Source organism: Hipposideros armiger, unplaced genomic scaffold (assembly GCF_001890085.2).
Source record: "Hipposideros armiger isolate ML-2016 unplaced genomic scaffold, ASM189008v1 scaffold_6, whole genome shotgun sequence".
In the NCBI taxonomy this organism is placed as follows: Eukaryota; Metazoa; Chordata; class Mammalia; order Chiroptera; family Hipposideridae; genus Hipposideros; species Hipposideros armiger.
The window spans coordinates 1,242-27,191 of NW_017731356.1; the positions used below are offsets into that span (position 1 = coordinate 1,242).

Consider the following 25,950-nt stretch of genomic DNA (forward strand, 5'->3'; position numbering starts at 1 on the left):
CCGGTTTATTTGTCTTGTTTCATGGTAAGACTTTTCGATCTCATGAATGAACAGAAAGCGCTTCCAGATTTTTTTCTCACTCTGCACCAATGCAGCTGACCCACATTGGAACAGAAAGACATAACAGTTTAAAAGTGCACAATGGTGGTCTCCCCGAAGCAGACGGCCAAGTCTGATTACTGATAATGCCAATGGTCCCCAAAGCCCATGGCACATGCCAATCTCAGAAGATTGGCAGCCGCCCAAGGTTATAAAGGCCCAGAGGGTGGAATCAAAGCAGCAGGACTCCCTGAGGAAGACCCAGGATGAGAGGGGAGACGTTGGCTCCACCCAGGTTGGTCTGGGTCCCTGTGCAGGAAGGGCACCAGGACCCCAAAACCTGGGCTCTCAAATTTGCTGCCTGGCTATTGGAAGAGCCAAGGTTGGGGTCCAGTTTGGGGCCCATCATCTGAGCTCCAGGAGAGGATCCTGCTTCCTTTGCTCCGGGGACACATTTCCTAGGGCAGGGGACATTCGATTGCAATTCTCGAGAAATCATGATCTCCAGAGTCATCCCAGCCTCCCCCTCGAACACCTCCTGCCCCGTGCCGCGTCTGTCTCTCACCATGTCGTATGTGCCAGCTGCTGTCCCCTGAGCGGGGAGGGCAGTGGGGGGCCTCACCTTCCCTCTTCATGCCCATGACCAGGCACTTCTGGTAGCGGCAGTACTGGCAGCGGTTGCGCTGGCGCTTGTCGATGAGGCAGTCCTTGTTGTCGCGACAGGTGTAGATGAGGTCTTTCCTTATGGTTCTCTTGAAGAAGCCCTTGCAGCCTTCACAGCTGTACACACCGTAGTGCTTTCCTACTCGCAAGAACAAAACAGTCCTTAGGTTGTTCTTGTGTGTTTCCTTCTTTCATCCAAAAGAACCCCTTGCCCTCCCCCCCTCCGCCCGCCCTTCGCAGGGAAACTAGAAAAACACCTGGGCAGAAGGCAAAGGACGACGAGCAGAGAATGCAGGCAGATCCCAGGAGCCAAAGGCAGGCCCAGTAAACACGCCTCACGTTGTATCTTCCCTCTGGCACCTACTCTGGGAAATCGCTAATTCCAAGAGCATCATTAGAAAACTCCTGAGCTAAGATCTGATTTCATTTACACTTATTTTATCAAGGCAACTCTTGTGTTTAGTTAAACAAAATGGTCTGCCTCCATTCAAGACAGTAGTGTACATAATAAAAATATTTATGCTTGTTGGGTATCATCGAACAGGCAAAGAACCTCAGTTTCAATAATATTTCCCCATAAATGAGGCCCGAGGACTTAGGAATCCCCCTTGAAAGTGTTATCCTTCACTCTAAATTACGAACAGCCTCCTGAATTATGAATTTTTAAATGTTATTGCCAGCTGGAGAAATAAATTGGTATATGATCTTTATAGCACAATATGATGTGCAACCTCGAGATACAACGTAAAGGTCTGACGGAAGGTGGTTTTGTTTGATCCAGAATAACCTGTTATGGGTTCCATTGCCCTCATTACCTGTTCCACACATTCAGTTTCCAATGGCCCCAGGCAGGGAAGGCTAATTAGTGTCAGAAGAGCCACCACGCTCACCCCCCACACCCCCCCCCACAGGCATCAACAATCAATCCCAACACTCCTTCTAAGCCAAAGTCTTCTCAACACTACACACCAGGCAGCTATGCCCAATTGGTTGGAATTGTGGGACTTCAAAAATATAAGGAAACAGATAATTCAAAACATAGTTATGTCTGATTCTTGAGTCAATATGTGCAGCCGTTTAGCTGCAGACCTGATGTGACTTTCTAACGCAGCTGTATTTAGGCTGATATTAAAGTGAATTTGAATTCCCTGAAAATTAACAAATGTAAATATTTGCCTACCAGGACCTTGCATTTCAAAAGATATCCCTCTAAGATGAGACGGTGGCCGAGGCAGCTTGCCTAAGGAAAGTCAGTCTGTGCCTAATCAGTTGACTGTACTAATTTATGAACTCACATCAGTCATAAATACAAGATTTTATCTTGGGCTCAAAGAACCCAATGCTCTCAGCTCTACAGAATTTGTCTTTGAGAAACATTGGACCAATTTGTCACCTCCATGGCTCTTCGATATATAAATGGCCCTCCCAGACTTTCAATTAAACCATGGTCGAGAAAACTCCCATCAGGGTGGAGCTGGCATTCTGTTGCTATGGCAATGGCCAAGTCTGCATAACTTGGAAACAACTTTTTGAGAGCAAGCAAACATCGGCCAAATAAGTTCCAGGCTCCAGCAACTTTCAGTGGAGTGACATTTTGTAGTGATTTTGGTGACAAGAAGATGATGAAGAAATGGTCAGTCAGCCATCATCATGAACAGCTGTAGAAAAGAACCTTCCCCACCTGCTCACTCATCAAATCAAACATTCGATGTCTTCAAAACAGGTGGGGTAGGGACTTGGGGGCAGTAATGATGGAAGAAGAGAAAGGCGTCAAAAAAGAAATAACTGGGGCAAAAGTGGAAGAGGATCGAAGAAGATGAAATCAGTGAAAACACATTTATTTCCACCCATGAAAACGTGAAAAACCTAGAATGTTATAGAAGAAAATATGTTAAAATATTAAAGGGTTTGCCTTTGTTAGGAACATTATAGATCATTTTTTTCAGTTTTCTTTTCTAGTTCTTCCAAATTTTCTACATTGGGACATTATTTTTAGAATTTATATATATAATAAATATATTTATAAATACATTTATTTATATATATAAATACATATATTTATATATGTATAAAACTCTAGCTTGAGATACTAGCTAATCACAACAGCTTCTCTATCCCAGATATATACTCAACACAGTAACTCCAGGGCGGGGGTGGGGGGGGCGGAGCTTCTGATGTGTTTCCTATCAATCTAATCCTCAAAAATGAAGTCATACTTTAAATTCATCAAGACTGCAGGCTGTGAGCCCAGTGACAGGAGTTTACAGCCTGGGCTCCAAGCTGGACCATCCTAAATGGTCCTCTTCTTTCATCGGGAACCAAGTAGCAGGTAGACAGTGGAGCTGCGCCTTCTCCGGGACCCCCGTTGCCAGGGGCACTAGGGAGGGACCTCTTGCTGTTGCACATACCTGAGGATCTGTCCCCACAGATGGCACAGATATGTTTAACCAGAGACCCCGGGCTGGTGGACAGGTAGTTCATGTTTCCAATCCCAGGAAGCCCTGGTAAGGGCTTGATGTCCTCTGAAATGCTGACACTGTTGACCACATTGAGCTGTGAGAGAAAAAAAAATACAATAAAACACAGAGCCAGGTAATCCCAACCCACAAGGCTGAAAGCAACAAGGGTATCCTTGAGAAAAAGCAAGGTTTATTTCAAGAAGTAGTTTCCAGAGAATTCCAGGCAAGACGGTGGGGTGAGTAAACACTGTGCTTACTCCTTAGGCAAGGGAAACAAGAGAAAAAATAAACAAATGGGACTACATTAAACTAAAATGTTTTGCATAGCAAAGGAAACCATCAACAAAATGAAAAGACAACCTATTGAGTGGGAAAAGCCATTTGCCAATGATACATCCAATAAGGGGTTAATATTCAAAATTTATAAAGAACTCATACAACTCAACACCAAAAAAAACAAACAGCCCACTTAAAAAAATGGGCAGAGGACATGAGGAGACATTTCTCCAAAGAGGACATACAGATGAGCAACAGACATATGAAAAGATGTTCAATGTCACTCATCATCAGAGAAATGCAAATATAAACCACATGAGATACCACCTCACTCCCATCAGAATGGCCATCATCAGTAAGTCAACAAACAACAGATGTTGGTGAAAATGTGGGGAAAAGGGGACCCTCATGCACTATTGGTGGAAAAGTAAATTGGTGCAGCCACCATGGAAAACAGTACGGAGGTTCCTCAAAAAATTAAAAATACGACTACCATATGACCCAGCAATCCCACTTCTGGGTGTTTACCTGAAGAAAACACACTAATATGAAAAGATATCTGCACCCCTATGTTCACTGCAGCGCTATTCACAATAGCCAAGATACGGAAACAACCAAAGTGTCCATCAGTAGACAGCAGACAGTTGGATAAATAAGACATGGTACATACATACGGTGGAGTATTACTCGGCCATAAAAAGGAATGAAATCTTACCATCTGCGACAACATGGATGGGCCTAAACGGTATAATGCTAAGTGAAATAAGTCAGACAGAGAAAGATAAATACTGTATGGTCTCGCTTATATGTGGAATCTAAAGAACAAAATAAACGAACAACCTAAACAAAAATAGACCCATAGATACAGAGAACAAGCCGATGGTGGCCAGATGGGAGCGGGGTTGAGAAAGCCAGAGGGATGGAGACGTACAAATCGGTGGTTACAAAACAGTCACGGGGATGTGAAGTCCAGCACAGGGAACATAGTCAATAATATTGTAATAACCATGGATGGTGCCAGGTGGGCCTTAGACTTATCAGGGTGATCACTTTGTAAGTTCTATAAACGTCTAACCACTACGCTGTACACCTGAAAGTAATATAAAATAATATGAAATGTCAGCTGTAATTGAAAAAAAAAATTTTTAATAAAAAATATTTTTTCTCTACCCCCAAAAAAGGACTTTCCAAGCACAGAGTATCTACGAATGCCTCTGTGTGATGTGAATTTAAGGGAGAAAACGGGTGGGGTAAGAGGGGCTAAGTCATTTCTAGAAGCCAAAACATAAACCAAAAATCACCACACACCTGTATCCGAGCTCTCGGCTGTTGCTTCGCTCGTGCGTCCTGGGTGAGCTGGAAACCCACACGGAACGACACTCTTCGGCCAATTCCACCGTGTGTTTTTTAATTTTTTATTAAGTCCTGCCTCTGCAGCCATGCTCCAAAAGGAGGTAGAGCCCTCCGGCAAAAGGCAGGCTCCCAGAGAGCCAAGAAACCCTTCGAATCCCTTCACTTAACCAGTCAACAAACATTCACCGAGCGCTCCCCAAGCCGGCGCTGTGCCAGCCCGGGGCACGGGATGGATAAAAACGCACGCCCTTAGGAGTTCCCAGTAAAATGGAAGAGAGGACATGTGCGCGGTCATCTCAAGGACCCATGAAGATGCTGGACCAAATGCCCAAATCATTGCAGTGCCACCAAAAACGGAGCAGAAAGCCCCAGGCCATGTTTTTGAAGGAGCAAATGATCTTTCCATGAAAGTAGAAGACATGTGGAAGCAGAGACTGTCGGCTTTGTGTTCCCAGCGCCCATGTGGGCCCGGCACATGGCGGGAGCGGACCCATGAAGCTAGCGTGCGCCCCTCAGTGTGCCCCAGTCACAGCCAGCACCCCCTTGGACTCTTGGAGAGACAACCCCTTGGCAGGACTCTTGGAGAGACACCACTTCTAAGGGTTTTGATTCATCAAAGGAAACAAGTTAGAGAAACGCAAGCCAGAAACCCGTCAGCGGCACTTCTGAGTGCCCGGGGCTACAGGTCTACAGCCTGGGCACTGAGGAACGCCGTACGGGGTCTGGACAGCCTGCCTCTCAGGGCTCAAAAATGCACACTCTCACTGAGGAGTCAGACAAGCACCGAAATAGAGAAACTTCCGAGGTGATGCGGAGTTGCTGAAGGGCCCCGTAGGGGCAGCTGGGGGCCATGTGGGGGTTCAAGGGCGGGCCTCCGTCTTCAGGATGGTCCACGTGGCATGTGTCACGTTGCCTAACCAAAGTCACCGTGATTCTCATGCTGAGCCAAAGGTAGGATTTTTCTCCTCTAGTCAAAGCCTTTGGGACAGAAGGAATGATCAATAAAACATGAAATGCAACAGAGGCTGAGTGAGGTTCCTTCTAGATGCACGGGCTTTTTCCACTCGCTCGGCATTTACTGCGTACAGGAGCCGGGCACAGGCGCTGGCTTAAACGCAGGAGGCATGCAAACAAGAAGCCACAGCCTTCAGCACCCTGGAATCAAAGTCACCAAGAACTTTTAAAAATTAATTTGCCTGAGGGACAAAAACACGTATGTGATGAGAGAATTCTCTCTCCTCCTCCTTTTGATGCAAGGCTAAGACAAGACGTCGCCATCTTACATCCAGCATGTTGTTGGTTTATGGAATGCAGCAGTTCTCGGCCCTGCATGTATGCCTGGGAGCTTTGAAATGAAGGGATGTCTGGACCCCACATCCAGAAATTATGACTCACTGGGCCTGAGGGCCACAGGTCCTGGCATTCCGTTAAGTTTGCCAGGTAAAGCTGTGCAGCCAGGGTTAAGGATTACTGGGGCCTGCGGGTGACTCCCAGCCTGGCCCCCACTGGCTGCACGACTTCAAAGAAGTCACCTGTCCTCTGATTCAGTTTCCTATCAGTAAACTGAGCGTTGTAACACCTAACGTACAGAGTCTAGATGAGACAGTGATGTAAGATGCCCATCACAACGCCTGGCACACAGTAGGCAGTTCGTGATGGTAGCTATTATCGTTCCAATAAAATCGGCTTAATTCAGACTGGAATTCTGAGCCTTTATTTACGAGCCAGCATTCCACCAATGTGCTAGGAATTCCGCAGTCAACGAGGCCAGACCCACCAAGGAGGTTAAATGATTCCATTTCTTAGCTGGGGGCTGTCAGAAAATTATTTGATGTTGTCATAATACTAGGTTGTTATTATTTCAAGATATGTGATACATTTAGATGCATACTGATTTTTAAGAAACAGATGATGACCCCAAAGAAAGAGCTCTCCAACTGACCATGACTCTGTCCCCAAATCCTCAGACGGGCAAGAAAGTTCATGGGAACAGGGAGAGGACACCATCGCTGGGGTCAGGAGGTCCTCACCCACCGTCTCCTCCCTCAGGACCGGCTCTGGCAGCCTGCAGCCATCACAGAAAGGAATTACTGTTATTGTTACGGCTCGGGTTGCCATCCCTGGAAAGCTTGCCCAGCGCGAAGGAAGTATTTCAACCCTCACAACAACCCTATTTTTCAGATGAGGAAAAGGAGCCTTCAAGTGGTGTACTCGTTTGTTCGTTCAGAAATCCTACGGGGGATGAAAATGGAAGAAGATGCAGTCACCGGCTCAAGGAACTGGCCACTGGTGTAGTGGGTTACAGGCCAGTTAGGGCAGCTCAGGAAGGAAAGACTACACACAGCGGAGATCAGGGAAGACTTCCTGAAGGAAGAGGCATTTGGCTGGGACGCGATGGCTTCACAAATAGGTAGGATCTGGATAGGCCGGTGATGGGCAAAAGGCCTCGAGAACAGCAGCTGGGAGTGAAGCCCAGGTGTCTGTCCGGTGGATGGATGGGAGAGAGAGTGGGACGCAGGCTGTGACCGGGCCGGGGCTTGACGGCCTGGCTAAGGGAAGTGGATTTAAGTTAGGGGGCACTGAGGAGCCACTAGAGGCTCTGAGCACGGAAATAAGGTCCTCAAAACTGCCTCAGTGAGGTCAATGGGGCAGCAGCACTGGGGAAGGCGGGCAGAGACACCCAAGGCTATGCACCTGCCCAGGTACCAGTTAGGTGCCTTCCCGGGTCTAACAGGCTGAAGCTAGGACGCAGGTCATCATTCCTCCCTTACCACACTGCCTGTCTCATGTGCCAGGAGACCCTCAGGCCTCCAGCTATGGCAGCTTCCCGTCCCTGGAGCAACCCCTCCCCTCGCCCCTCCACCTCGTGAATCAGGATGGTGGTGGGAGGGAGTGGCTGGGCAGGTGCATGGGTGCCCTCCTCCATCAGCCCCTCTGCAGCTTGGGGTTTGTGTGAGCTCAGAGCAATGGCAAGAGATGGAAGGCAGCCGCCAGAGTGCAAACCCATTAGCCGCCTGCCCCCCACTCCGCCCTCCACCCCCCATTGTCTTCTTCCATTAGAAGCAGCTCAGTGAAGGAAGCACTTTGCAGCCGGCTTCACCAGGCGGCCGGCTGTCCCGCGAGAACAGGGTGGAAACGCACTTGGCCGGCCTGTCCGCCCTTGGCGGACTCAGCCGGGAATGAGCAGGGCTTCCTGGGTGCCCTGCGGCCATCACAAACACTAGGTACCCCGTTTCTGAGCTGCTCTCATCCCAAATTACTCCACTGAAGGCAGATACGTGGCCGGCCGGCTGGTTACAGGCAGGCGCTCCTTTTCCGGGAAACGGACCCCTTCAGGTGGCGCTCCGTTCCTCTAACGGGGGTCTTTGTCAGGAGGAGAGGAGCCCTGGGTTCCATCCACACCTGCCACTTCCTCACTGTGCCATCGTGGCCAGGTCACCCCACAGAGGCACGGTCAGTGGTCTCCAGGCTCAGCGCGGGTGACGGGGTGCGGGGAGACGAGGAAGATGCACGTCACCTGCCCCTGTTCACAGGCCGGCTTTTGTTCGGCATGAACATTAGGCTTTCAAAGGTGCTTTCACCTGAAGAAATGGCGCTATGCCAAATTTTTAAAATTTATTGAACAAGATGATCTTTAAGGTCTGTTCTAGCGCTAACGTTTACAACTGTTATTGCCTCAGTATTTTGTATAATAATGCAAACACCTGAAAGGATAACAGCTCAGTTATCAGTCACCACCAGGGCAGGAATTCTCCGGACACAACCCCGGTCAGGCAGCTGGGTCGGGAGGGGAGAGCGAGTGTGAGCGTGTCAAGGACACTCAGGGCGAGTTCCAGGTGCAGCCAACAGGCATCACACTTAGATATGCAGCAATTCACATGCACATACACATACACACATATACACACTCACACACACACACACACTCACACTCACACTCGGGAAAATGAGGCCTAGCTCATTTTGCCTGGAAGCTGCATAAATATCTTCCCAATTACACAGCTGGTGTTTTGAAGATTGTTCACCCACTCAGACACTCGCCAGGGCAGACCCCAGTCTGACACATTTTTAATCTCTAGCACCAAGTTCAGGGAATTCCTCTAGAGCCTTCCAGCAACACAGGACACCTGAATCAATGATCAGGTGTATAATAGACGTCCCCCAGGTCCAATAACCATAAAAATAATAAACTTATTGCCATAGAGCACTGTAGGCACTTACGCAGCAATTTTCCAAATCCACGTCTCCTCTGATTTTCATAAAATCAGGGCCGGATTTGCTAGCCCACAATAGAAGAGAAGGAGCTGAGAGATGTGAGGGGTTCACAAACGGTGACACAGTCCCTGTCTCCAGAGTCAGGTCAGCTTTCATTCCTCTTCACCACGGAAGGTCCAACAAGAGCAGCTGGAGAAGCTACACGACCGAGTGAGCGCTCAGAACAGGAGACCCGCCTGCCTGCTGCTCCCACCGAGCACCCCCAACCCCTCGTCCTCTCACCCCAGTCGGAGGACTTACCCCAGACCCAGGTCACGGGAGGAAAGCCCTCTCAGGTCCCATCCTGCCTAAGGACGGCACGATACAGTTATTCAGATTGTTCCGGCTCCAACTCGCTGTGGTCACACCGAGGGCACGGGATGTCCTGTGTCCTCTAGTTAACTGGGAGAAGTGTCGCTGCCGTGTGGCTGTGCAGCCCCAGCCCACACGCTGCTCAGTGTCTGGGGCCGCTGAGCTCCACCAGCTCTTGGCAAGCTGAATATAGCTCCCAAGCAGACTTGGCCTCGGCCTCTGCACACAGCCCAGTTGGCCAGGACCAAGCTTTCAGCTGACCTTTCAACCCTAGTCCCTCTGTACAGACATACGGTCCAGGAATAGCGGCCCAGCCACGCACACGGCTGTGAAGATGAATTTACGGGCCAGCTTGGGCCTGTCAGACCACAGCCTGGCTGCTAAGAGCAGGCCTGCCCACTCCCCACCCACCAGCCCGGCAGCCATCTACCACCTCACCCTGTTTATTGCTTCATGGGTATAGTGACTGCTATCTGAAACTATCTCGTTCATTCCTTTGGTTTCTGTCCATCTTGCCTGCTCCGGTGTAACTGCAGTGAGAAAAAACTCCAGCCACCTGTTCAGAGCTTATCCCCAGAACTTAGGACAGTGTCACATGGTGCCTAATACACAGGAGGACCTCAAACATGGGTATTTGGGGGAACGAAAGTCCTTTGCAAATTTTCACTTTTTCTCCCAGAACTTCAACATCTCTTTCTGTCTCTAACCTACTGGCTTTGACCTGTTTTCCTGGAATCCAGTCACATGAAGAAAAATGAATAAACCAACCTGCTGAGGGTCCCCCATCCTGCAGGGCAGGGCATCACCAGCTCTGTGGATGGCAGGGTGCGAGAGAGGCATCAGTACCCGTCCATCCCCACCGCTGTCCGGTCCCCACTCCTCTGAGGGGCCACACACCCTTGTGGGACATCGACAGGCTAGTTCGCAGGTATCATTTCTGTGCTCCCTTCAGTTCTGCCCCTACGCCTAGGATAGCACATACGACACTACATCGCAGTCAGCTGCATGACGCAGCACGTCCGTCCCCCGCGAGGCCCCACGGAGGCACCGATTGGCTCCTAACCCCCCACAGCCTTTGCACCGTGTCTCTGTAGCACCTCCCACCACGATAGGCACAGCCTGTCTCCCTGCCCCATGCACCTCGGAGTCAGCCAGACGGTTTTCTCAGGCCAACGGGATGTTCGTGGACCTGGCGAGCAGAGACCCCACTGTGCTTTCCTGATTCTGTTTGGACTTTGGTGTGGCTGCGACACAGCACAAAGACAGTGTGCCCTGACCAGTCGGGGACACGAGGAGCAGACTTGCACCCAGCCGCAGCCCAGCCCGGCTCACCCACCCTCTGGAGCAGAGCCAGCCTGACCAACATGCAAACTCTGAGTGAAAAAAAAATGCGTGTGCTTCTGCGACACACGACAAATTGGGGGTTGGTTGTTGTTCGGCACTGTTACAGCAACAGCTGACCACTACGAGGCGGGAAGGCTGCTGACCTCAGCGTGGCCGTGCTAGAAGGAAGCGAAAGGCGTCGGGCCACCCTCTAGGTCCCTAGAACAGCAGCTTTGTGTGCGCCACGCATCAGCCCCTCTCCTGAGAAATGCTGAATTCCCCGCCAGGGCCAAACCCGTAGGATGCTCCCTTTGGGCCACAGTCTCCCAGACCGTGAGGCACCGTTGGTTCTCCAGGGCTGCCTGCTTGGCGCATTCATAAAGGCCCCGTACGCACGAGGGAAGTCTGCAGAGACAGCCCGGTCCCTTTGGCGGGCACACCCCAAGCACCTGTGGAGGGGCAGCCCGGCTGACATCGGCTGGAAGGACACTTACCTGGGAGCTGGGTGGGGCAACCAGGTTGATTCCTGGTGGGGCTGCCAGAGCTCCTGAGGGCGGGCCCATGGTGGACGTGATGACGCGATACGGAGAGCCCAGGGCATTGAGGGGGCTGCCCACCACACTCAGGGTCCGCGGAGCACTGACCGGGGTGTCCGTGTAGCTGGGGTGGCTGTCCATCGGCTTCCCTGTGGACAAGGCTGCTGACGGGCTCATGGACGTGGAGCCGGAGTGGCCGGGGGAGCCTGTAGGGAGGAGACGGGCATAGGTGATGGAGGCCGGGGGAGTGCAGAGGTGGGCTGGAACCCCAGGTGCTCACTCCGCACCGAGCACAGCAAGCGGAGAGCAGAGGGGAGAGGACCCTCACTGAAGGTTAGTTCTCTGGGCCCCCCGGAAGCCACCTTGGACTGCATCAGGTCAGCAGCCAGGGCCACGGGGCACAGCCCACAGGACCATCCTGGTCCCCGGGGATGGGCCAGCCACACCGGGAGGATGAGACAATACCAACCCCCCTGCCCCAGGTAAGGTGCAGTGAGCAGGTGCCCAGGCTGCTCCAGAATTCGTTGCCTCAAAGTCCTGTGGCTGAGACCTGGGCGGGGCTGCACCTGCAAGTCGGAGAGAGTCATTCACTCACAACAGCCCCCACGTGCTGGTCCTAACAAACGTGTATGAAGGTGCCACGTGCCGGGGGTTCACAGCCCAAGAGAACACAGCTCACCCCCCACCCCCCTGGCAACCACCAAGCTGTTCGGGGTCTCTGGGAGGCCGGCTTTTGTTTTGCTTTGTTTTAGACTCCCCGTGTATGTGTGCTGGCACGGTAATTGTCTTTCTCTGCCTGGCTTATCTCACGTAGCACAATGCCCTCAAGGTCCATCTATGTTGTCGCAAATGCCAGGATTTCCCCCCTTTTTATGACACTGATATTCCGTTGCACAGACTACATGCCACGTCTCCTCTATCCATCCATCCATCAGTGGACACTGAGGCTGCTTCCGTGTCTCGCCTTGTGAATACGGCTGCGATGAACACGGGGTGATACACCTTTCCGAGTCAGTGTTTTCGCCGTGGGGCACGTCTTAAACATAAACATCTCCGTGGGAAAAGGTCCAGCTGGAGTTTCTCTTGAGCTTCTGCTCGCTCGTTAGGGCCTAGCTGTGGAGAGAACAGTCCCTGCCATGCCCGAGAGCCCTGTGGCCTGGCCTCATTCTAGCTGGACGGTTTCAGTCTATCGGGACAGCTAATCAACAGATAACTCCCAACCACCACGTTCTAAGTCCCACAGCTGGCTGTGAGAGCATGGCGGAGTGGGGAGGGCTCAGATGAACAGGTCAGACGTTAATTACGTGGCCTGAATAACACCAATCTCCACATGGAAACTCATGTTATCCTGACCGTAAGCCTGTGAAGACCACTTCAGCCTCTTACATGTGAGGAAACTTCAGCTGTCTCACCCCCATGCTGCCCCCAGCTCCAGGATGACCTGTCCCCACCTCTGTTGTCCAGTGAAACCTTATTCATCCTTCAAGGTCTGACTCAAGGGTCACCTCCTCCAGGAAGCCTTCGCTGGTATTTCTGGTCTGGTCTGATGCTCTTTTCTGTTTTCTAAATAACCGCCTGTTTCTTTCCCTGTCTCTTCCACTAAACGGAGAGGGAGGAACGTGTCCGGTTTTTGTTTCCCCACCTCAAGCACGGTACCTGGCACTGGCCGGGTAGGAAGTAACAAAGCCCAGATTCAAACTGTTAGTGTGAAGGCCAGGCTCTCTCCTGCGTGACTGTCAAGGACAGCAGAGATGAGCTGAAGACCCGTCACATCACAAAGCACAGGACGGCTCAATTCTGAAGTGAATTCAAGCCGAAAGTTCATCTGAAGGAGACAGAAGAGGGCAGCTTCCAGGAACTCAAGCCAGAAAAACCCCAATCTCCCCAGGCGGCTACCGACTGAGACTCTGAGGCGCTGGAAGGCGGTGACATTTACAGAAGCCAGGGTATACCTTGAGCCTGTCACTCACAGGGCATGTGACCTGATGGGCAAGGAGCCATGAGCTCCACTGGGAGGGCAGCCGTCCTCCCCCACGGCCACGCCATCTGAAGGAAATCGACCTTCCCTTCCCGCTCCGGCTTTCCAAAAACAGACCAAAGGGCCTGCCATGGTCGTTTTTATTCTGCTTCTCACGAATCTCAGAGACACGGTGCCTTTCATTTCCATCCCCCGTCCTCTGCCCCCCGGGCGACACCCAGTACCTGACACCAGTCCTAGAGCTACAGGACAGACAGAAACACGTTCATCAACCCAGGAGTTCCCATGGCGTAGGACCTGTGCCACCCGTGGGAAGAGACCTTGTCGGTGGTATGGAAGCAAACTTGGTAAAATATTAGTAGTTTTATGTTTATTTTTCCTGTTTCCTTCTGTTTGTGGCATGTGACTGAGCTTCTGTTTTTGCATGGAATTATCTTCCCCAAAATAGCTATTTAAGTTTAAAAAAAGAAAAAGAAGAAGAAGAAACAGAAGAAGGAATTCACCTAAGAGAAAGTTACACTCCATGTACAAGGAAACTCAATATGTAGAATATCATGAAATTAGTCTGCAAAGGCACGATACCTGAGAAACATCTATCGACCTGCACGAAAATATACAAATAGGGGCTTTGGAGAACTCAAAAGTTGTTTCAAGAATAAAATGAGATGACGTGAGAGAGATTTGAAATTTAAAGCACATTTTTAATAATAATAATAATAATAATAATAATAATAATAATAATAATAATTAGGACTATCAGAATACAGTCCTTGACCAATTGGTGAGAATGGTGCACTGCAAGATAGAATGAAACAGTGAGTTAAAGCTTGGTTTGCAGGGCTTTAAAAATGTGGTTTTGTTTCTACTGAGTCAGTGACCCAGAAGAAGGGGGCTACTTCATAACTACATTTTTTAAAACTACAACTCGCAAAGGCAAATAATACATCTCACACAAATGCATTTGGGTTCTCTGCCCCTCACAATGACCCAGGATGGGCTCTTAGGAATAAGCAGCTTTGCTTTTAGAAAAGGTGAGAAACAATGACCTTGGTGACAAAAGTGTTTCTCCGCGGAAATGTCGTCCCTTCTCACAGGTAGATACTAAAGCACCCCTGTGGGTGACATCTTTCTTGGCTGCGCTCATCTCACTCCTTTTCTGTCACAGCCACACAGGACACCAGCCAGGACCACAGGCACCACACACTTTCCAGAAACCAGGTTTCCGGTCCAAATCCAAAGCCGAGGCTCTCTCTGCGGCTTCTCCCTGGTCCTCCAGCCGGTGCCCCTGCTCTGCCTCCCATCGGCCTCACCTGCTCCCGACCTGACACCCTCTGGACCCACTCAAGTCGCACCCGCGGCCAGATGCCTGGACAACGCACCGTTCCGCACCCCACACAGCTCGTTGTCTTTGCTCGGGCACTGGTTCTAATAAAAATTAACTTATCTGATGGAAAAGGGCTGGCAGACTTCTTCAGGAGCTTCGCTTCTCTCCTACGACCCACCTAGGGAAGGCTTTCACATCCCTGAGCCCCCTTCTCCCAGGAAGACACCTGCGCTCGGTGCCACTAGGACCCTCCAGCCTTGTTCCCGAGCACTGAGGTGGCATGTGGCTCTCTGGCATCTAAAAGAAGGCAGTGCGGGTGGCAGTCTGGAATGGGCTGCGTCTGCACTGGGAGCCCGGTCCTCCTCAGCTGGACCGTGTCAGACCTTCCGGTTCTCAGGGTCACCAGGAACCAGAGCTGCTGGGAATCTGTCACTTTCTAAAGTTGCTGAGGGCACCGTGGCACTATGGCATCAGGGGGCAGTCTACAAGAAGACAGGGCTCTGAAGCCGAAACCTCCTAGGTTGGAGCTGAGGTCCTGACCTCTCCGAACCACAGTTTCCTCACCTACAAATGGAGACACACACAACCTCTGGCCCAGTGGCAGCAGCTGCAATTCTGTCCTATACTGTAAACGTTGTGACATTGTGACGGAGAGGCTGCATCTGGCCTGGTGCCATAGTAGACTGTGTACGTAAAGGGTTTAGCCCAAGCCAGGCCGATAGCAAATGCTCTATTAAGGACAGCCACTGCCGTACACTGGTAGGGACACACCAGTTGTGTGTAATACTTAATTTTCTAAATTGGTTAGTAAATCGCCTGCTCTGGGCCCAGAGTGTCCCTCTATCCCCCCAGCTACCTCTCCGCTTGGACCCGCCCCAGCTTCCGTAATACAAACTGACACACAGAGGTCCTCCATGCTGACTTCCCTCTGAATGTCTGTTGCCCTACTGGTGGTCACGTAGCTTTACTTTCACCCCCTTGCTGCCAGCAGTTATCACTGAGCGCACAGCACTTGCCTGAAATGCGGTAGATGCTCAAAAGATATTTACTGACTAACCAATGAATGGGATACATTTTTTGCTAATTAACGTATATCGCCATATATAGAGCTCATCAGTAGACATTGTTTGCATTAAGACATCTATGTCCCTGATGTTTACCAAAACCAAAACCTTTTAAATCTTTGAATAACAAACTGTGTGTGTGTGTGTGTGTGTGTGTGTGTGTGTGTGTGTGTGTCTGTGTGTGTGTGTGGTGAGGGGGACTTACTAAGAAAGAGCGGGCCCTGGTACTTAGAACTACAGAATTCTTACCAAGGTGAGGAGGTTGCTTAGCAACCTCATCCTCCGCCAATAAGAGCAAAATGCCACGCATGGGTCTTCCTGATTGGCTGGGCAGGAGCAAATGGCGTGGTGTTCCCACCCATTTGCTGCTGTGTCAGGGCAGAGAGCTTGCTGTCCCATGAGCAACACTCTTCAGGTCGAAATGGAAACTTGTAGTGAATCGCTGATAACTATTAATACCCACCCACGGGGAAGGGGACAGAGGAAAACACCTGCTATTTCTAAGAGCCAGTTCCCGCCATCGGAAGTCAGGGAGCGCACGGCGACCCGACCCTGCTCTCCCCGCGGGGCGCACCATCGCCTGCCTCTTCCGCCCCGACGGAGGGATGGATGCCTCCGCCTGAGAATCAGGGAACGTTCAGACCCCTGGCCCGTTCTTCCTACCCTAAGGGGAACTCACTCATACACTTCTTCCTGCTCGGCCAGCAACACACTGGCAGGCTAAGAGGGGTAGGCGGGGGCTGGCACGCGAGGGCACTTTGATGTCACCCCCTCCACTGCGTAACAGCAACGATGGCAACAGATAGTGTTTGTTAAGCAACTGCCACGAGCCAGACATGGCTCTAAACCTTCCATATATACAATATTGGCACATTCCCTACCTACCATGAGGCTGGTACTCTCACCCCTATCGTACAAGTGTGCAAACCAGGACAGAGGCATTGAGTAACCTGCTCGAGGGAGCACGGCTGGTAAATGACACGGCGGTGTTTGAATCTCGGGGGGCGGGGGGAGCTGCAGGTGTGGATTTTAATCCCAGCCCCACTTCGCACTACACTGGCCCGGGAACTCCTTACAGCAGTTACTCGATTACCTGTGGTCTGCATCTGTAAATGACATTTACTCTGAGAATCTAAAATCTGGACAAATAAGATGGAACTTTTTAGAAAAAGCATACACAAAATGTTGTTTCTTCCTGATATATTTATAACCTAATAATAAGGCAGGGGTGGGGGGGAACCTTTAAAACAACATTGTTCCAGTTCGTCTGCAGTTATGTGGTTTAAAATATCCCTGTTCTATGCAGGTAGGTGTAAGCCACAAACTTTGGTAAAGTTAGAAAAATAAACGAATCATTCCAAAACATACACACACACACAAACACACACAAAGGAAAAAAAACCAAACCCTAAGCTGTAGTTTTCTTGGTACATATACAGCAACTATAAAAAAATTCATTTAGAAAAAGTGTTTTTTAAAAAACAAATTTCCCCCTTGTAATTCTCAATTGGCAGTTGAAACTTCCATTTAAATGACCCATAAAATTCAGATCCGGCCAGCACTATGGGACGTGGACCCCAGCCCCCCCACCATGCCTCCGAGACCCAGTTTCTGTGCCCTCCTGCCCTTCCTGGCAGCTCTCAGGACTTGGGCCCTGGCCCCTTCTGACTAGGACTCTCCCCATTCTAACCGCAGCTTTGGTTCCTGCATCCATTGGGGCTCCCAGCTCAGCCCCACCTGTCCCCCCAACCCTAACGCAGGAGTTGCAGGCTGTATGTCTTATATTTGAATTGTTGTCAGCGTTTCCAAAAGCACTTTCACATATCAGAGCTGCACGGCCACCCTGAGACTGGACGGGAAGGAATTTCACAGGCTCAGGGCTCGGCATTTTAACCCACGCGGACACCGAGCTAAGAGATGCTGAATTCGGAGGGTGTGGGGAGCAGAGTGGAAACCACAGCTTTGGATGGGAAGTCTTCTCTCAGTGGGGGGATAAAGGAACCCACGGAAGGGAGGCCCTCCTTCGGGTTCCCAGAGGCTCAGCCCCAGGGCCTCTCAGCAGGAATAGGAGATGCAGCATCCACAGGCTGACCCCCTGCGTGTGTCCCTCCCCGCCCCCCCCCTCACCCCCCCCACACACACACACAAGTTGGCCAGCCTTTCAGAGCCCACACGGGGCAGCCCCACCCATTCTCTCCATCCCCAGAGGAGGGCTGCTGGCTGGCTGGCGCTTGGGTGAGGGGAGGGGGAGAGTGGCCCCCTTCCTCTGTCTCCCTCTTTTCCACACACCCCCTTCCTCCATCTCCCTGAATCCCTGCCCCTCCCCTAAGATCTGCACCGATGGAGGTACTGAAAGCAGGCAAAGGCTGATAATCAGCCTCATTATTACCAGCATTATATATAATTATAGCAAAACCTCAGTCATTTGGATCAATTGAGAGAAAAATCAGTCTAAATTCGTGACAAGTTGGCAGATTACTTTTAAATTACAATTTTATTACTTCTAAGTAACACACGTGAAGAGTTTGTTTCAAGTACCACAAGCTAATGGTTATTAAGTGGGGATTTTATAAAATCTGCTTCAAAAGACTCTTGTAATTAACACCCCGTTAATATGCTAATGACACTCCTACTATGCTTTTTAAATTGCTTGAAAACAGATGTAGCTTAAACAGGCTCAACACTTCCACAATCTTATTTGCTTAACAACCTTTTTTGGGTTTGTTTGTTTTTTTTCTTTTGGTGAATGAGGAAATGCAAACTAATTCATAGCATGACAACTTCATCACCATTCTGGGTTAATTACGTCATACCTTAGTAAGGCCATACCATATTGTTTTGGGTTAGAAACCAGACTTCGGGGGGGCCTTGAAGAGACACCTCATTTTACAGAAGAAAAGATAATACCAGAGAGGCCTGTGACTTGCTCAGGACCACAGAGTCCTAACAAAAACCCCGGGTCTCCTGGCTCCCGGTCCGAGCTGCTTCCCTCCACTGTATTCGGCCTCACAGCCCCACAGCTCTTCATAATTCTGTGCTACGTACGTCCATGTCAGGTGGTTCAGTTAAAAAGGATGTGTTGCGTGCCCACGGTGTGCCAGGCCCATGCTGGGCACTGTGGACTCCGTGGTCCCTCATGAGGCCACTGTCTTTTCATTCAAGCTTCAAACTGGCTCAGAGTTGTCAGTAGGCCAGGAATTATCCCCATCAGACAGATTAGGAAACTGAGGTCCAGAATGATAAGGTGAGCTTCCCAAGGGCTTGTTGTGAATTACCTCGTCCTGCACAATTTCTGTGACGCTGTCTGCGTGCACTTACGGGCATGTTGCTTGTATGTCACCTTTCCCACCCAGGCGGGTATCATCCCGTCCTCAACACAGGACAGGCACCAGGGGAGTGGGGCCCACTGACCAGGAACGGCTGTCTGTCCCTTTAAACCGGTTTCGTGTACTGTACACCATGTACCAGCCAGCCCACCGAGACAAACGCCAGCGAGCGTTCAGGGCACTTGCTCAGCGTGCCCCCCCCACCCCGCCCTTGCACCTGGGGCCCTTGAACGCCAGTTTCATCCACTCCCAGCTCTTGGACCCAAGTCCTCACCCCTTTCTCCATCTCCAGGCTTCGTGCCATGTTCTCCAAGCCTCTAGATGCGGGTGGTCTCCTAACCACTGCAGTCACCTTACCATACAGTGAAGAGTGTCCCCCGCTGCAACGTCATGTCACCACTGGGGACCACACAGGGAATCATTGGTTCTCAGGGTCTAACTACCTGCATTCCTTGGATCCATTCAGTTAACCTGAGCCCCAAGGAACATTTCCAGAAATAACTCATCCGCAAAGGTTCTGCCGACTCCAGACCTTGTAACAGCTTACACGTCCGTCCCTAAGGGGCAGGCGTGGGCCTCAGCTCGTGGTCCCGCAGGACCCGCACCAGCCAGCGCGCACTGACTGGCTGATGAGCGGGCATCCCCACGGCGGTCTACGAGACTCTTTCCTTGCTGGTGACCTCTGACCTTTTCTCTGCTCCTCACACCGCTGGGGCTGAGAAAACAGGGCCCCATGAGCCCCAAGCCCTCCAAGAGCCTGCTTCCCCAGGACACTGGTGGCCAGTAAAAGGGGGGACAAAGCAGATGTGGAATCGCAGAAATGGAACCGGCCACCAGCCTGGAAGAAACATCCCCACGTATTTATGGCGCTTTCTCTGACGCTCCTCCGACTCCCAGTAGGTGCTTTCGGAATCAGAGGTCACAGGCCTTCCCCTCCCTTCCGATCAGATGTGGAGTTCTGCAGCCCCGCCTGGACTCGGAGCTGCGCTTGCCCCGGAAGCCCTTGCTGGCCACCTCGCCCTTTCTCAGTCCCGTCTCTGAGGAAGGGGGCCTGGCTCTCCTGGGGGTCCCGGGCCTCAGCTCTCTCTCTGCCCGACGATCTCCGGGGACAATGCAATGACTGGATAACACCTACTTTTCTGTCACCGGGGCAGAATCCACAACTTACTGGATTCACTTGGCCGGCATCTCCTAGGGCACAGTTGACACTTGAGCAACAGAAAAACCTCCTCTAAGGAAAACCCGAGTACAAAATTCTAGCTGAATTTCGTGCCACAGGCTCCAGATTATCTGAAACGGGGAAGGAGAGCTCTTTTACTGTGTGTTTACTATTTTCCAGGCCTGATGTGATCGAATCCCTGCTCTGTGGAAGGTGAACCTGACACTGTGCGGTTGGTGCTGAGCTAGCTCACCTAAGGGTGGGGAGGTTCTCTGTGGCTTAGATCCGTCTCCTCCTCCTGCCTCCCCAGGTGGCCCCCAGGAGCTCAGGGGGACCCAGTATAAAGGCGGCAAGCAGCTACAGGTCCTGGGCAAGCCACGCCTGCTTCCCAAGTGTCCCCCTCGGCGGCTGAGGGCTCGGAGGACCCACAGGCTCTGTAGAGCTCTGATGATCCTGCTCGGTGGTGGGGAAGCCAGGCGAAGAGCTGGTGCCGGGAGCCGCTGCTCGCTGCAGAACAGTCAGACGTGATGATGACCTTTCCAGGACCATCCCCGGGGCCCAACACATCCCGCCTCGTCTGTGCGTTTTTGTGCATTGACAGTGGCCACTTTCACACTAGGACAGATATGAGCAGTTGGCACAGGGGCCCTGTCACCCGCAAAGACTCACGTTTACTGTCTGGCTCTTCAGAGGAAGAGTTTGCCGCCCCCCGATCTGGGAGGTGAAACTGGGTTCCGTGCATTAGAATACAGTGGGGTCCACCTGGGAAAGTGTGTGACCTTTGTTCATGAGCACCTTCCAGGGCCCAGTCCCCTGTCCCCCTGCCTCCTAGTTATTTTACTCATTTGCTGCAAATGTTTATGTTCAAAAGAAACACAAATGTTTTGGAAATAAAATATTTCGGCCTGGACCAGGTCTGCTCCTTTGCAGCTGGGTGACCTTGGGCAGGTCACTCAGCCTCTCTGTGGCCCATCATTTCTGTCAGTACAATGGGGGTGGTGGCAGTAGCACCTCCCCTCCTGGAGTCCTTGGCAATATTAATGTAACACCCTTGGCAAAGGGTTTGGCATATAGCAGATGCCCAATAAACACTGGATACTATTTTCACTCTTTTGTGACGATCACGGGGGGCCACGACCTGGTTCAGTATCATGAGAGCCACCCAAACCCAGGCCTCCTAGGAAATAAACTTCTGACGTTCCCTGGGCCTCTGTGTCTTCTGCTTTCAACTAAGAGGAAAGAGCAGGTTCCCCGGGAGCCCGGGCATCCCAGCGCCGGGTCTGGGGGCTTAGCTCTCTGCACACAATGAGGGGAAGGCAGAGGTGGGGAGTTTACGGCACTCTGGGCACAATTTCTTTCTCCAGTTGCTAGTCAGCTCTCTATCTCTTGGGAAGATGGTAAATACTTCAGAAAATAGTTTATGTTAAATATCTTCCTTCCTAAATCTCATAAACAGTTACTCCTCCCTACATAAACCCTAACCACTAACCACTTATGGCCATGGTAGGTCCCAATTAGCCACCCACACATCTGCGGAGGGAAAAGTGTGTCGTGGTGCGCGCACACACTCACACACACACACACACACACACACACACGCACGCGCAAGCATCTCCAGCTCAACACCCCCCTCCCCATGTCTATTCTTGGGTGAAAAAGGGACAATTCTACAGATGGTCAAGGTCATTGGGGCAGGATTCTTACAAACCAGGAGGCCCCCAGAAGAAGCCACCAATTAATTGTCCACAGGTTGCTGTGTTCCCTGAGCGACTGCTAAGCCATGCTGTGTCTTATTCCTCCAAGGACAGGCCATGAGTCTGCAACCGGTGGGCAGCGCTGAGGCTCCTGAGTCACGGGGGTGCCATGCGTGCGGCTCCCAGAGAGGCCAGGAGAGGCAGCTCAGCCGAGCGTGGGCTCTGCAGCCAGGTGCCGGGCTCCCATCCTTGGCTGTGCCATTGCCTAGCTATGGGACCTTAAACATGTCACTCCACCTGGCAGGGCTAGTGTCTGCCTCTCTAGAAGGAGCATTCGTGCCTACTCAGGGTGTTGTCGTGGGTTTGCATAAGCTGACACTGGTCAAGTACTTGCAGGGTGTCTGGCCCTTGGGAAATGCTGGGTGTGCCGTGAGGAGGCCCGGGAGCCTCCCCTCTCCCTGAGGGCTCCCTGAGGATTACTGCACAATATTGGACGGGGTCACAGGCTTTGTTTACCATCTTCTTAGAGGTGATGATTGTCTCATCCAGGCAAACAAATCACTCCTGAGCAGCTGGCAAAGCCAGGACTTGGCAGAGAAGGAGAACACAATGGTTCTTGCCTCGTCACAGGGCAGAGCCGGCGTGGGGAGAGTGGGCACCAGATGGGGCCACTGCCACCCAGCCAGTCACCACCTTTGGGCCAGTCTGCCCCGTGTCTTGCTCACTGATGGGATGATGGCCTGACCGCTGGCAAGCACAGCCCCAGACCCAAATCCCAGGTGTTGTTTCCTGAAGGTGACACTACTTCCCTGGAGGACCCCACACTCAAGTCACTCCTGTGGTTCCATTTGCTAATGTGTAAACGGGCAGGGGGACACACCAAACGAGTTCATAAGTGCAGCGTAACTTGCTGCACTGGGGCAAAGGCAGTGAGCGGCTGCAGGGGAGGGGCATTCTCTCCAACCCTCAGGTCTCCCGGGTACCTGCGGGCAGCCCTCCTGCCTGCCTCCTGCCTGCATGCCTCCCCACGGCAGGTTCTCAGACAGGCCTCCCTGCAGGTGGGGCCCTGGCTTCTGGCTCAGCCGCAGCAGCCTCTTGCCTGGCGTGCACAAACAAAATGGAAAACATCAACGGAACTAAACAGAATAATTGTTCTCCTCCCACAGCAATGATGAGACAAAGTAGCATTAGAGGGAGGCATTTAAACAACATGGATGGCCCTTCTCCCCTCCCCTTCCACACAGCAACTTACTTTCCTCCAGGCTGGCCCCCCTGTTGCCCTTTACCTCAAACCTAATTACACAGACCCCAGCTCCCACAATTACGAAAATCGAAACCAGCAAAGTCTGTGGGTCTTCATGGATTTAATTTTATTTCCCCAGATTCCTAATTCATCTTTCCACAGTAATGTTTAGTTTTTAAATTAATTTGCATGTCAGTGCTTGGGTAAACCGGAGGGAGGGGAAAATACTAACTTTTATTAAGTACTAAATATATGGACAACACTTGAGGAGCTGCTTTCTCCTGCATTCGCAGATTTAATTATCATAACAACACTCTGAGGATGAGATTACAGGCTCCACTTTACAGGTGAAGACACTGAGGCTCAGGTGAAGACACTAAGGTCTCCCAGCTGGTCAGTGAAAACCTAGGAAGCAAACTCAGTTCTATCTACCTTTCGTGCTCTTGTCACTATATGGGACTGAAGGAAGACGATTATTAAGTTTGAGTCAGGGGCTTTCTGGAAGGGCTCTCCCACTCAACCCCACCTAACCTTGAGCCAGTCCGTGCCCTCCTGGACACCCCGATCTTCACACCTATACAATGAGAGGTCCTCTAGGTGCTAAGGTTCCACCGAATTTTGGACTAGACCTTGTTTCTCCGGCGTTTATCTTAGCTCTCTCCCCAAATCCCTCCACCTTCAACCCTTTTAGTCACCCCAACTGTCATAGAGGGTCTGCTTGGCAGCCATAACCTCACAGAATGTGGGGGTCCTGACATCTCACGGATAAGCATGTTCTTCCGACAACTGAGCTCAGAGGGGAAGGAAAAAGCGCTGCCCAGCTGTGAATGGGACCAAGACGGGAGCTGAGAAGGCTTTTCACACCCAGGACCCAGCTACCCAGCCATGAACGGGCGATCAGATGTCCAGGTCACAGCCTTGGCCACCATGCTCACTGGGTCATGTCACAAGACTGGTCCCAGTAACTTAAACACATCCATAGCCCCCACCCCCTGCATGCAAGCAGCAACCTCCTCGTGTCTCAGACACGACGCGGACACGACACACACCACACAGCACTACAATGTGTCTGTGCGATCAGGCTACCTGACCCAAGTGGCCAAGACCGTGTCTCATTCACATCTGTATCCCAGCACCAAACAGCATGCTTGCCTCATAAACACTACCACAGCACCCTGAGTGAATGGGCAAGCCACCCCCACTCCCCCACACCCACCTTGCGAGGTCCCACCACACCTCACAGAGCGTCCTGCCAGCATGGAGCCAAGCTGTGCACCAAGCCTTCAGAGGGACTGTCTGGTCCCGCGCAGGAGGGCGGAGAGCAGGGACTTTTCCGCTCTGAGACCTGACAAGAATTTCTGCTTTGTCCTGCCTGCCAGTGCGAACGTCGCAGGGCAAAAGCTCCCCATCAGCTCCCAGGAGCAGGAGCTCCACGCCACCAGCTGACAAGTGAGGCCAGTTGGTCAGCTGTTGGCTCCATTTACTCAAAGCTGGGCACCTGTGCTGCTGCTGTCACTGAATCTGGGGGACCTTGGGATGTGGGTGCCTGGGCGTTGAGGCAGCCCCTGTGAAGTGTGCCGGGCTGCCCTGCCGGCAGGGCGACTGGGAGCTCCAGGCAGCCCCCCTGTCTGTTATAAGAGCCCAGACCCCCACCCCAGGCCCTCAGCATGAAAGTGATGGCAGCGACCCTTGCAATGCAATTGGGGTCAGCAGCTGGGGAGGGGACCAGAGGCTATTAGCAAATCAAAAGGGAAGAACCGAGGGGAAGGGAAGCTCGTGGCAAATTAAAGTGCTATGTTTTCTTTTTAAAAATCCAATTATAGGGAAATCTGCTTTTAAATAAAGCAAGCATGCCCTTGCTACCATGTGTCCCAGGGACGCTCAAGATGGGCAGAACCTTTTTCCTGCCTTTTTTTATCCTCAGTGTGCGAGCTGGATAATAGGTGCATCCTAGTGGCTGCCCTGCAACTCTTCCCTTTCCACACCCACGCACACGCACGCTGGGTGTAACAATGCTCTTGTTCTAGCTCCGTGTCAGGCAGTCTTCTCGCGCACATGGGCTTAGACACGCTCCTCGGACTGTCCCATGCCCCCTCCTCAGGCCCACTCACTCGGATGTGCAAACCTCTCCTGGCCGGCAGCGGTCTCCCCGTCTCACGCACCCACGCGTGCACACACGCGCGCGCGCACGGAAGCACACCGTACGTGCATGTAAACATAGGTGATTCGACACTAACCCGGTTGTCCGGACCCCCCCCCCATCTCCTCCCCGTCTCCCCGGACGGTGCAGACCGGGAAGCACTTACCGCTGAAGCCTGCGGGAAACTTCATGAAGTGCGAATAATTCCCGTACATGTTGGCCCTTCAGCTCATAGTCCTCCGGCGGCGCCTTCTCCAGACCGCGGCCTCCGGGCTCCCAGGCGCAGCCGGGCTCCCTTCAACTTGGGCTGCCGAGTGTGGTCATCGCCGCCTCGCCGCCGGGAGCGCGGGCTGGGCCAGCCCTCCGGGATTAGCCAGGAGCCCGCCTCTCGGTGGGAGCGTCCACATGGCACGCCGGGCCCCCGCGGCAGCTGCCGCCTGTCAGTAACCACGCACCGCGCCGCGCGCTGCGCTCCGCCTGTCGCCGCCGCCGCCGCCCGGGACCCTGTTGCTAGTTTGATTAACTCGGGGCTGGGCGGCTGCGTGCGCCTCTTCCAGCTCCCTACGTGTCCCCAGAGGTCCCTCCCGGGATCGCGATCTATTATCTAGCAAGCCAATCGATGTGCGAGCGCCCCAGAGTAGGTCAGGCGCGAGGGGGAGGGGGCCGGGGAGGGGAGGCTCTTCAGGTGCCTTTTCCTGGACTGGCACCCTCAAAAATCAATGGGGTCTGATGAAAAATGCATTTTCTCACTCTGGCGGCTAACTATCCAATGCACTTACTTGGTGTCGGATCTGGGAAAGGGGGGTG

General features: G+C 52.0%; 1 protein-coding gene across 4 annotated transcripts in view; it reads right to left on the reverse strand.

Annotated features, from left to right (window-relative positions):
• Nucleotides 1-482: 482 nt before the first annotated feature.
• LOC109385199 (retinoic acid receptor RXR-gamma-like) overlaps nt 483-25,950 on the reverse strand; it is a 153,260-nt gene continuing 127,792 nt past the window's right edge. The window contains exons 1-4 of one of the 4 annotated variants that reach the window (XM_019647175.1): nt 25,310-25,672; nt 11,174-11,421; nt 3,111-3,255; nt 483-841 (exon numbers count right to left, since the gene is read on the reverse strand). In XM_019647175.1, coding sequence (XP_019502720.1) covers nt 498-841; nt 3,111-3,255; nt 11,174-11,421; nt 25,310-25,358 — 786 coding nt within the window. In that variant the 5' untranslated portion in view covers nt 25,359-25,672 and the 3' untranslated portion in view covers nt 483-497. Of the gene's footprint in view, nt 842-3,110; nt 3,256-9,011; nt 9,204-9,305; nt 9,575-11,173; nt 11,422-25,309; nt 25,673-25,950 lie in introns of those variants that run through there. The other 3 variants (XM_019647194.1, XM_019647168.1, XM_019647184.1) reach the window with 3 other exon arrangements.